The 11,931-nt window shown below is 21.7% G+C and overlaps 3 protein-coding genes across 4 annotated transcripts; 1 reads left to right on the top strand and 2 right to left on the bottom strand.

Annotated features, from left to right (window-relative positions):
* Positions 1–2,064: 2,064 nt before the first annotated feature.
* Positions 2,065–4,952, bottom strand: PIG-Z (phosphatidylinositol glycan anchor biosynthesis class Z). Its single transcript, XM_003690430.4, has 4 exons — positions 4,215–4,952; positions 3,741–4,141; positions 3,126–3,664; positions 2,065–3,037 (listed from the first exon to the last, which is right to left on the bottom strand). The coding sequence occupies exons 1-4, from the start codon at positions 4,390–4,392 to the stop codon at positions 2,131–2,133; spliced, it is 2,025 nt and encodes a 674-aa protein (XP_003690478.2). The 5' UTR covers positions 4,393–4,952; the 3' UTR covers positions 2,065–2,130.
* On the top strand, positions 4,246–9,697 carry Tmem214 (Transmembrane protein 214). Its single transcript, XM_012492716.3, has 10 exons — positions 4,246–4,346; positions 5,253–5,543; positions 5,794–5,987; positions 6,083–6,766; positions 6,850–7,060; positions 7,129–7,268; positions 8,128–8,254; positions 8,333–8,598; positions 8,664–8,815; positions 8,878–9,697. Exons 2-10 carry the CDS (start codon positions 5,417–5,419, stop codon positions 9,002–9,004), a joined length of 2,028 nt encoding a protein of 675 aa, XP_012348170.2. The 5' UTR covers positions 4,246–4,346; positions 5,253–5,416; the 3' UTR covers positions 9,005–9,697.
* On the bottom strand, positions 9,376–11,892 carry LOC100864981 (deoxyribonuclease TATDN1). Of its 2 annotated transcripts, none has more exons than XM_012492756.3 (5): positions 11,562–11,892; positions 11,227–11,406; positions 10,396–10,786; positions 10,110–10,338; positions 9,376–10,010 (listed from the first exon to the last, which is right to left on the bottom strand). In XM_012492756.3, the coding sequence occupies exons 1-4, from the start codon at positions 11,599–11,601 to the stop codon at positions 10,131–10,133; spliced, it is 819 nt and encodes a 272-aa protein (XP_012348210.1). In that variant the 5' UTR covers positions 11,602–11,892; the 3' UTR covers positions 9,376–10,010; positions 10,110–10,130. The 2 variants fall into 2 exon arrangements, with proteins under 2 accessions (XP_012348210.1, XP_003690321.1); XM_003690273.4 differs by having other exon boundaries at positions 10,135–10,338.
* Between the last annotated feature and the right edge of the window lie 39 nt (positions 11,893–11,931).

The raw sequence follows: 11,931 nt of genomic DNA, 5'->3' as shown, positions 1-11,931 counted from the left end.
TAAAAATTAGAAAAAATATTATAATGATATATCATGCATATTATTTATAATTTATTTTAAAATCAATGTTCAGTTTTAATCAATTACGATATCAATTCACAAATTAATTTCATGAAAATTAACGTATTATATATATTTTTTTAAATAAAATTACATATATTCTATATTTATATTTTAAAATTTATTATTTTCTAAAATAACATTTGATTTTTTTATATATTATAAATTATTTATACATGAAGTAAATGATGAAATATACATAATTATAAATTAAAGAATTAAACACATTATAGTTTTAAAAGAAAAATAATAATAGTAATGAAAGCATTCAATTGATAATTGATATTTTATGATTGATATTTTATTGATATTTTATTGATATTTTATGATGAAAGCATATATCAAGAGCAAGGAAGGAAAGAAAAAAAGATGAGGATAAAATAAAAATTCAGGGCTTATTTAAAATATCATAAAAGAAATATAAAAACAGGACAAAAAATAGTGGAAAAAGAGTAGAAATAAAGAAAAATTTATCTTCAGAGCTCTTTATGGTGCAAGTGCTAAAAATATTTTTTCAAAATAAAACAATTTTAAAATAATTAAGAATTAGTCTAAAATTCAAATTAAAATAATATAAAATTGAAGATCATTTCCCAAATAAAAAAAATAATACATTTCTTAAAAGATTTCTTATTTAAAAATTTTCTTTAAAAACATCAGAATGCTAATTTTTATTCTATTTTATTTTGCTTTGTAGAGATATTTTTAGATAGTATCTAAGATATGTTGCTGAAAATCAATTTCTTATCATATTTTTATCCTTCTTCCGTCATTTTTTTTTCTTTATATGTTTTATTCATTAATTATATCTTAACAAAAATTTTTGTAAATAAAAAACTTTCATTAAAATTGTTTGCAATTATCTAAAAAATCTTCATATGTATATATTTATTATACATGTATTATATTTATTTTTTATTTTTATAACCCGTATTTATTTATAGTTCTAATTTGCTTAATAGATATATACATTTACATAATAGATATATACAATGTCCTAAAAATGTAGGAATATTGATTAATTGAAGATTTCTGAAATTATTTCAATCAATGATTTTTTTTACAAAAAGCTTTTTTTTGGCTTTGTTAACGAATTATTAATAAAAAACATTGGCCAATAATTATGGAGCACATAGATTAGTCAACTATTAGGTATATGCTATTGGTTAAGCACGAATAAAATCAAATAATATGTATATATAACATGTAATATGATAGATATTTTTTTATGGAAAAAATTATATCAAATTACATCTTATTTGAAATAAATTAATTTGATTATGTATTCTGTAATTGGCCAGTATTTTTTTTGTTAACAACTTATTAATAAAGTTGTAACGAAAGTTTTTACAAAGAAAAATGTTGCTTGAAATTATCTTTGAAATTTTAAGTTAATCAATGTTTTCATTTTTGGAATATCTTATATATGTTATATATATAAATTTAGTTATCAAAATAGTTATATTATTAAAAAAAAAATTGAAATACATATTACTTTTATTTATTAGTATATATATAAAATTATATTTAGTAATTTTATTAATTTATATCTTTATATTAAAATAAGCTAGATAAATAATCTCAAATAAGCTCAAAATAAAAATATCAAGATTTTTAAAAATTAAGTTTTATATATTATACATAATATAATACATATAGTGAATTTAATTTTATGAAATTATTTATTTTAAGTAGTTTTTATACGCAATAAATATTACAATTTGTTTGTATTATGCAATAAAATTTTATTTTTAGAAAAATTTAATAATATACATTTTAAATATGTTATTTCTTATATATATCAAATATGTTTATAGTTTTTAATTTCATATCAACTATTTAAATATAATATTTTTTTGTTAAAAATTTTAAGAATATTTTTACATTATATGATATAATCATATATTTAATACTATTGTATTAATAAATTATATTATATCGATAAAATATTAATTTATATATATATATATATATATATATATATATACATAAAATATTAATTTATATATATACATACATATATATATCATAACCTATTTAAATTTGTAGTTATAATTATAATAATTTCTTTCAGGACATATGTACACTTTTATATTTATTATCTATCAAATATTCAATTCGTATTAATAATAATTGGAATTGTTGAAACGTTTCCAATATATTATTCATAATTTCAGTCAATTTTTCTACTGAAAATATAGTGAAATGAGTAAAACGCGTAATATTCTTAGTAACTTTTGAAAATGGTAATTTTTCAATGGTAACATGTGGATAAAATTTATGTACAATATGATAATCAAATAAATTTATATTATTTTGAATAAAAATAAACTCTTCCAAATCCGTAGCAGGAAGAGCATAATATAATCTATATGGTACTTTTTTAGTAGCATATTTATATTCACATTCATGAAGTTTTAAAGCAATAACATTACATACATCTTGTATAGATTTTGAACCTTGTTCATAAAGATAAAAATCTTTTATCAATTTATACTTATGATTTCCACTACTTACATATGTCTTTCTAGTATTTCTTAAATGTAGAAGTGCTGTTGGTATAGAATAAGTGTGTGATGTAAATAGATGTATATGTGTAAGATCTGGTTTTGCTTTTAATTCAGTTGCTATGTGAGATGATAAGGGTAAAACTCCACCTTGATGAGCAAATCCATAAAAAAATGTTAATGCAATATTACATATAAACCATAAGATCTGTAGTTTATTCAACTTATTTCTTTCTGTTGTAAAAGTATTTTCATTATTTCCCGCAATACGAGTAATAGTATCAACTCCTGATGTTTGATTTATATTTGGTGCATACAAAAAAGTTAGAGGTAATAATGTTGGTATAATAAATCTAGGCTCTTGATGTGGAAATATTGACAACAACATAATAGGTATAATAAAAGATGTTGTCATTAAACCAACAACACTTTGTATCCGCGGCAAATTTAACCATTGTGCCTTTAAACCACTGTAAATCAAAATTAACTATTCTATTAATTATTTTGTATTTCATATTTTATACAAAATATTATTACAACAATAATTTAAATATTTACCTATATAACATTTTTCCAAATGTAAGAAGGCCAATAATTCCAAGAACATTATATAAAAGAGGTACATTTACTATAAAATGTAAATAATAAGGATGCAAACCATGATCTTGTAAATTTTTAGTATTTGAATTGTATCTGAGAAAATTGAGTGGTGTTACGACAAAGTTATTCATGCTAATGTCAAGATTACCTATTTCTGCCATTGTTAAGTAGCCAAAATAAAAACTATCGATTAAAATAAAAAAGATAGTAGTAGGTATTCCACAAGCAATAAAAGTGAGTATTCGGACATGGAAATGTCCAAATCCTACACTTTTAGAACCTAAACCTCTTTGTAACCAAAAGAAGATAGGAATGAAGGCAAATGCAATAAATGTTGGCCTATTAAATATACCAATTACAGTGATTGTTGCAATTTTTATACAATGATTTAAAGAATGAGGAGGCAATGAAGCTTTAAGTTTATAGTATTTTACTCTTTCTATTCCAGTTTTTGCTTTACTATATTTATCCGATAAATAGTCACTTTGAATAACTACCTGAAATAATAAATATTATTTTTTCATAAATTGTATTTTCTAACTTATCAATAAATTTTTATTATAAATATAATACCTTTTCTGAATGTGCCATAGAATATGATGCATAATATAATAATAATGCTGTTAATACTAATTCAATGGTATTTGATAATGTATGAGTAGCATAAACAAGCATAACATAGGAACTGGCATAAATAATCAGTCTTATTTTGTAATTTTGTCCATATATATAACAGATTTTATACAAACAATAATCTGATATAAAAGATAAACCACATACTAATAAACGTGGAAATAATATAAGGAAATATGGTGATTTTAAGGATATACCCAAATAAAAAACTGTATATTGTGAAAGTTTTTTTAAAATTGAATATGGTATACCAACTATGATTTGAGATATTAAAACAGTTCTTATAGGAAAAGTTGAATTAAATTCCCATGGTTTATTAACATCAATGTCAAAATAATCTCCTATAAAATGATTTCTTAAACTTTTTATATCATTATTTAATTATGATCTAAATAATAATAATTTTCCACTTACCAGATATAACTTCAATAGATTGAAAATATTCATCAGGATGAATGTATCCTGTTTGAGGAATAAATGTTAGAATAATTCTTATAACAACCAAGATCCAATAAAGTCCCATTTTTCTTTTTATTGGTATAGCAGGTTTGTATTCATCTATAGATCTACGATATTCATTTTTGAAGTGCATTTTTATTAATGAATAGTTCAGAACAATAAAATTAATCAATTTTTTCGAGATGTCACTTTAGTAAGGTTAAAAAAATTGACAAGAATTTTTGATTTATTAAATTAATCATTATTTTTGATTATCATAAAGTCAAATGTATTTTGTTTTATTATTGTTTTATTCAATCACGAAATATTTAATGATTATTGTTGAAACATAATGTTCTTTTCTATAATTAATTGAATTATCGGATTCGTAAACAAAACCACGTGATTAATATCTAAAGAAATTGGAATCGAAACATATAAGATAAAATAGAAAATTATTTTTTTTATTTTAAAGTTGTTTTTATTCACAAAATTATATGTTGTCATTATAAATATGAATAACATAAATATAAACTTTTATATTATAAAATCTATAATGATCAGCTATCAGTCAAATATAATATTTAATTAATTCTAAATATATTTTTTTGAAAATAAAGCATTTATGTTTCTGTTAATAATAATTGTTATTTTTGATTTCGATTTTATTTTATGCTCTAGAATTTCTATTTTATTTATACTTTTATGAATGACAGCGCATGTAAAATTAGATTTATTTAAAAACATTAAAAATAAACATTAAAAAGTAAAAATAGTTCAGAACAATTTAAGTAAATAATTATTGTCTATTATTTTTAATGATTGTTAATAAATTTTAATTAACTTAAAATTATTTAATACATAAATTAGATAATATTTTATAAAGTTCATATTATTTATAATAAATAAATGTAATAGTAAAAAATAAATTATAATTTTTTATAATTAATTATACTATTTATAATGAATATAAAAATAATAAAAGTATTATATTATCATTAATTATTTTTTTAGAAAACTGTTAAGAAAGTTATTTCATATAGGAAAACCGCGTGGCAATTTATTACGCATGCGCGACCACGTACGATATTTGGACGACAACACAACTGCCAACAAACACTTGTGCCTTTTGATAGTATTTTATTAACTGTTCATTTGTTTATTGCATATATTACATTATGTCCAGTGGTGGATGGGAATTAGTTGGAAGAAGTAAGAAAGATAAAAACAATGGAAAAATTAATAAACTTACAAAGGCCGAAAAAAAGAAATTTATCGAAAATGCTCCAAAAGTGGAAGATTTTCGTAAGCATTTTTTCCTAATTTTTGTCAATTTTTAATTTATTATATTTATTATTATTTATTATTATTTATTATTATATTTTTATTATTTTAATATTTATTATTATATTTTTCATTTTTTTATAATATCAGTAAAAATTTTTATCTTCTTTATATAAATTTTTTTATAAAATTTTTCTATATATGTGTTTGAAAATTGAATTTTCATTTAATATTGAATTAGATTATATAATAATAATAATGTTTTTTTTAGTTCCTTTAAGTCAAGTAAAAACTTTATATGATAACTTAGATAACAATAAAGAAAATAAAAAGCCATCAAAGGAGAAAGAAAATAAAACAAAAGAAAATGAAGAAAAAAAAAAACAACAAAAACAACAATCTGAGAAAAAAAAACATGAACCTAAAGAAAAGCCACCAAAGTCTATAAAAGATGCATTAAATATGGTACATATACACATATACATATCTTTTAAATTTGTCATTTTTTTTAAATTTAAATATAATAAACTTTATTTATATTAAAACATTATTTTTAACAGATTAATGTAGCAGAGCTTCACAATGTTTTCATTAATAGTCAAACAAGATTTCCTGAAGCTCCATTAATTTGGTTGAAAGATCTTGCTGCTTTTCTTAATATAAAAATACCTGTTGATAAAGAAGATGTAATCTTCTCTGGAAAATCTAAAGATTATCCTTTAAGTATAGTACCTAAATCAATTTCTTCTGTATTAGAAAAAGCAATTGACATGGCAGGCAAACAAACAGTACAACTTTTTTATGAAAATACTCTTACTACTATGGCTACTGATATGGTAAAAGGGTCACCTGTTTTGGGTCATAAAATATTTTTGCAACTTTTAGCATATATTAATCCTGAAATGACAATTTCTAACATTTCAAAATTAATCAGAATAAAAAATTCTTATCAAAATAGAAAAAATATTGGTCTCTCTTTATTGTGGGCAATATCACAAGCTGGTAGAAAAAACTTAGCTGTGGGTTTGAAAGTGTGGCATGAAGTAATGTCTCCCATGTTAGAAATAAAAAGTTACTGTAGTTATGTAGCACAAATTTTAAACAATCTTGTGTTTGGACATGAAACATTTCATGATCTTAAACCAGAACTTTATCTTGATATTGTAGAAGATATATGTTCTGGAAAATTTAATGTTTCTGCTTCTATAGGCAGAGAAATTAATAATAGCATTGAAAAATTAAGAGTATGTTTCAAAGTTTCAATTATTGATTATTAATTGTTACAAGACAATTTTACTGAAATATAATTTTTCTTTATTTTTTTCAGTCAATTTTATTTAAAAATAAAAATATAAATTATGTAAAGCTATTTGAGATGTTAATTACAAAAATTACACAAAAAATACATGCAAATTATAGGGATGAATTAATTAAAGCACTTGTGACTTGTTTGGCTACAGATTCACTTTGTTTTTCTGTTTGGAAATCTATTTATGCCAAAAATTTATATCAATCTCATTTGATTTTATCATATATTGGTAAGATTATATCATTTTATAAATCTATGAAATAAAATTTAATTTATTTACTATTTAATTTTTTGTAGATACTAAGTGGCATGTTTTATATACAACATTGGAAATAAAATGTTTGAAAGAAACATGTATAGTATTTCAAACAATTAATGAGAGATGCAAAAAGAGTAAAGATGAAGGTCTTGCTAATAATTGCAGTAAATTATGCAAGGTAAAATTATGATTGTTTTTGCATTGAATATAAACATTTATATGTATTATACAAATAATATTTTACTTTTAAAATTAAAATGTTACAAAAAATGAACAATTATTTTAACGTGATGCATATTCTTTATATAAAATAATATATTTAAAAATATATTTGAAATAACCCGCGTTACTTCTGTTTAGTAGTTTATGTCTTACGTATGCGCAAAGCAATATACTGTTAGAACGCTACGTGATGTAAATCGTGTTTTAGTTAATTTTCTAGATTTACATAAAAAGACGTATTTAAACATATATACATAATTTTTTAGTCATAAATTATAAAATTCTATTTATACTCATATTTATTTTCCTAAAATCGTGTGTGTGATATTCAAACAATTTCATAAAATTCAAATCTCAAAGTTTAGGGGTTAGGTAAGTTTGTTTTTTCGGAAGAAGATTATCGATCGCATATTGTCTGTTCGACATTATTACTGACGACATTAACATCATTTATCACGTTATACTTTTTTTTGTAAAAAAAAAAAAAAAAATAAAAAAAATAAAAAGATAAAAAAGAAAAAAAACGAATTACAGACAATATTTTAAAATAAATAATTTAGAATTTATTTTCATTCTTTTTTTTCAACTCTGTGGATAAAAAAGTACGTATTCAAAAATCAAAAGTGTATAATATGTTTACACATGTACTATATATATATATATATATATATATATATATATATATATATATATCTATGATACAATTGTTTTTTATTTTATATTGACCTTTAGACTTGTTAATAAGAATATTTCAATGTTTCAAATGATTAAGAAATTATTATAACGTATAGTGTTTTATTAATCCTCTATTACAGGCATTATTATTGAAAATGACAGCCTCTGCCAATAAAAAATTTCCCTGGAAAAAGGGAATTATTTTGTTATTACTTTTTATTAGCGTCATTCTTGGTTATGATATTTACAAACATGATGATTTTAAAGGTAATAATTAAAAAAATATTTATTTCATTTATGATATTAATTATTTATTAACTTTCATATTAATAAATAATTTTTTAGCATCTAATACAAATAAGTTCTTGAAAACAAGTGGATTACTTGCCTGTGGACAACAATCGTGGATTATAATGCAGGAATATTCTTATAAAGCACTTGAACTTGTAGAAGCTACTTCACCTGAATATTATAAAGCAACTATTGAAACATGTCAACCTTATATCAAATTAACTGGAAATGTTTATATTATAATAAAAAATCATTTTTTTAAAATTTATGACAATATTCTGGAATATATTGAAAAAAATAGTCCTTTGATTATACAAACAGTAAGTATTAATGATTTTAATACATAAGTTGTATATAAATAACAAATATTTTATATATTTTATAGATAGAACATTATATTCCGGGAATGTTAGATGAAATTAAATTACGAAGTAATCAAGGATTAGAATACGTAAAAGTGTATTCAAATTTATGTGTAGAAAAATTAAATGAACATTCAATTGCAACTCTTCAATGGTTAGAACATAATGTTTTTGTGTAAGTATAAGAGAAATCTTTGATTTGTAATGTTATGCTTTAAAATATTTTTATTTTTTTAGTGGAAAATTAAGTCCAGAAAATTTGCAAAATTATGCCTCAAAAGCTATTGATACTACACAGACATTGGCAAGTCAAACTTATGATTGGGTCTATGAAAAGGTGCAAACTCTTTCTAAAGTTCCATGAATGAAATTTATCAAAAATTATGTACCAGTTTTATTTTGGTGATAAGGAAAATCTCCTCTCATACCTCTGCATTTAGTTCTATAATTCCAAAGTTAATATTACACATTTCCAAATATATTATGGTGGCCATTTTGCCTGTGATATTTGAAAAATGTATTATATTCTGATTGATTATGACATTTTAAAAATCTACATATTTAATGAAAATGTCAGTTTCTTTTTTACGTTAATATTGTCAAAATACTAATTAAAGTAATATATAGACTACTATATGTAGTACAAAACTTAAAACTTCTTATTTTATACATTCACTAATATATTTTCATTTAATGTCTCTAATATGGTGTTCACAATAATAATATAAAAATTGATTTATGATCAAACAGTGTATTTAATGGAATTATTTTTGGTATATTTTTTTTTATAAAAATAAAAGAGGAGTATAGAATAGTGGTTAACATTATAATACATATAGAGTATTAAGTTAATATCATTGGATACAGCAATAAAAAGAATAATAATATTTATAGGACGTATAGAATAATGTTGATAAATATAGATATAATAATATAATTATTATTTTAATTATAATTATAATAATGCTAATAGTGCAACTCTAATGATGATGATTATGGTGATAATGATAATTTTAACGAAGAAAAAAATAAAATTAAAATTTTATATGAAAAGAAATCTGTGGAATGTGACATCTATCACATCCATAGAACTATGCATATAAAAATGAATTCCTTCATTTCCTTGCTTTTCAGAAATGAATTCAGTAGAAATTATTTTTTTTTCTTTATATAATTTCACAGCATTTTTCCCTGATTATAAGTATGAGCATATAATACTAAAATGCACACTGATTACAAAATTAAGTCAGTCTGAATTATTGTGTTAGAGCTCATGAGGAAAAAAAACTTTCATTGTGTTTTTATATATTTGATTGCATAAATATTCTTCTTCTTCATCTCTAATTCGTGCAAGTATTTCCAAAATTTGGCTGTAAAGAAAAAAAATCAAAATTCATTTCATAATTAAAATCTATTTATCCTTTACTATATAACCAATGTGAATGTAATTTAATCATTTTAAAATTTACTTTAATAATTGATTAATATATTTACACTATGGTACATGGTTCATTTCTTCCTTTAACCATTTTATCGGGTTGCCATTTTTCTTTTTTAATACATGGAAAATTGGTAATAATATCTTTTGCAGATGCATGTGTAGGTCTTATTTCACACCATGGGCAATCAGTTTCTATCATTAATTTATCTGATGGTATAGTTGTAACAGCAAAAAGATTTTCTTCTGTTTTAAGAGAACTGTAAATAAGATTATATTATTTGATTTTGTATAAATTTATCATTTATATAACATACCATCCATTGATGCCAATATATAATCCCATTTGTAAAATGGAATTAGCTTCTTCTGGATTCCCATCAAAAGAATGTACAACACCAGCTGTTAAAGAATCTTTATGTTTTCTTAAAATTCTTATAAAATCTTCACTAGCATTACGACAATGTAAAAACATTGGTAACTTCAAAGTAGTACATAAGGATAATTGCATTTCAAAATATTTTTTTTGAATATCTTTGGAACAAAATTGTAATCTATCATAATCTAATCCTATTTCACCAATAGCTACGATTTTGTCTTTATTGCCTGCAGCGAGATCTGACAATGATTTCAGATATGCTTCTGGATCATTTTCTTCAAATTCATTACAACGTGTTGGATGACAACCAACTGTAGAAAATAGTCGTTCTGAAATATATATAAGAATTAATATGTAAAGATATTCAATATAATAAAAAAATAATGATATTATATGTACCTAGATATTTCCATTGACATGCATTTTGTTGTTGGAGTTAAAAAATAGAATTACAGCAACCATTGCATCTCTCTTTCACTGGTTTCTTCATATGCAATGATTGTATTTCAGTTTAATAATAAGAAATAAATAGTAGTTGTATATTTTAATACATATAAGTTTTACCCTCACAGTTGAAAGCCTGCAAGGTGTACAAAATGTTAATTGTATCAAAATCATTATATATGTCTCTAAAATATTAATGTTTCTATAGAAAAATAAATTAAAAAAACCATAAAGTATTATTGCCTGTGATAGAGAGACGCGATAGTACACTATAAATTAAATTTAATAAAATTTTTTTTTCAATATTTTTAAAAAAATATCTTACCATCTGTTCGTGCTATTTCGAGAGCCTTTTTACTTTCTTCTATATTACCGGCAGTGATTATAATTTTTGAAATATTGTTATTCCAACTTCGTTCTAAAACTTTATCCAAATCTGGTAGATGTTTCTGTGACCCATGATAAATTCCTTGATACATAGGATCTGTCAAATTGGCCCCAATATCTATATTGAAATTAACAACGGTAGAATATATTATCTGTTAAACTATAACCTTTCCAAAAATATCTTTAAAAATAACATAAAGATACACTGTAGTTTGTGTAAAAATATTGATCATTAAAATATTAATACAATCACTAAATAAAGAATTTATTTACCTATAAATTTTCTTAAGTTAGTCATTCTATTTCTAAGCATTCAACCTATCAGTGAAATGACAATTTTCTTAAACACGATACTGTTTGAAAGGTTAGCAGGTGTCTTATTTAACCGGCGTTGTATACTAATACACGAGTTTAGTTGATATTCGGTGTTCCATAAAAATAGAAATTATACTTTTTTTATCATTTTATATATGCAACAAATCTAATAATAATAGAAATTAATGTAACTTTTATATATACACCTTATATTATTCTTTATTCTACATATTAATTACATATTTTTACATATTATATTCTTATAAAAATTTCAATTAATGAATTAAAATGCGCATTTTTTAAATTAATATATTATAATTTTTAATAA

The sequence above is a fragment of the Apis florea genome, unplaced genomic scaffold (assembly GCF_048593485.1).
Source record: "Apis florea isolate Af1SG1 unplaced genomic scaffold, ASM4859348v1 contig_1615_pilon, whole genome shotgun sequence".
Taxonomy (NCBI): Eukaryota; Metazoa; Arthropoda; class Insecta; order Hymenoptera; family Apidae; genus Apis; species Apis florea.
Note: the sequence above shows the minus strand (reverse complement) of the source record. Positions and strands in the feature narration are given on the sequence as shown.

Bases quoted from the DNA above. Each gene is read 5' to 3' on its own strand.
- PIG-Z (XM_003690430.4), bottom strand. From the start codon at position 4,392: ATGCACTTCAAAAATGAATATCGTAGATCTATAGATGAATACAAACCT. The intron at 4,142-4,214 runs GTAAGTGGAAAA...ATCATTTTATAG, and splicing joins ATCTATTGAAGTTATATCTG to GAGATTATTTTGACATTGAT. The intron at 3,665-3,740 runs GTATTATATTTA...TTATTATTTCAG, and splicing joins CTATGGCACATTCAGAAAAG to GTAGTTATTCAAAGTGACTA.
- Tmem214 (XM_012492716.3), top strand. From the start codon at position 5,417: ATGTCCAGTGGTGGATGGGAATTAGTTGGAAGAAGTAAGAAAGATAAA. The intron at 7,061-7,128 runs GTAAGATTATAT...AATTTTTTGTAG, and splicing joins TTTGATTTTATCATATATTG to ATACTAAGTGGCATGTTTTA. The intron at 7,269-8,127 runs GTAAAATTATGA...CCTCTATTACAG, and splicing joins ATTGCAGTAAATTATGCAAG to GCATTATTATTGAAAATGAC.
- LOC100864981 (XM_003690273.4), bottom strand. From the start codon at position 11,601: ATGCTTAGAAATAGAATGACTAACTTAAGAAAATTTATAG. The intron at 11,407-11,561 runs GTAAATAAATTC...ATTTCAATATAG, and splicing joins TAACTTAAGAAAATTTATAG to ATATTGGGGCCAATTTGACA. The intron at 10,011-10,134 runs GTAAATATATTA...TTTTCTTTACAG, and splicing joins AATGAACCATGTACCATAGT to CCAAATTTTGGAAATACTTG.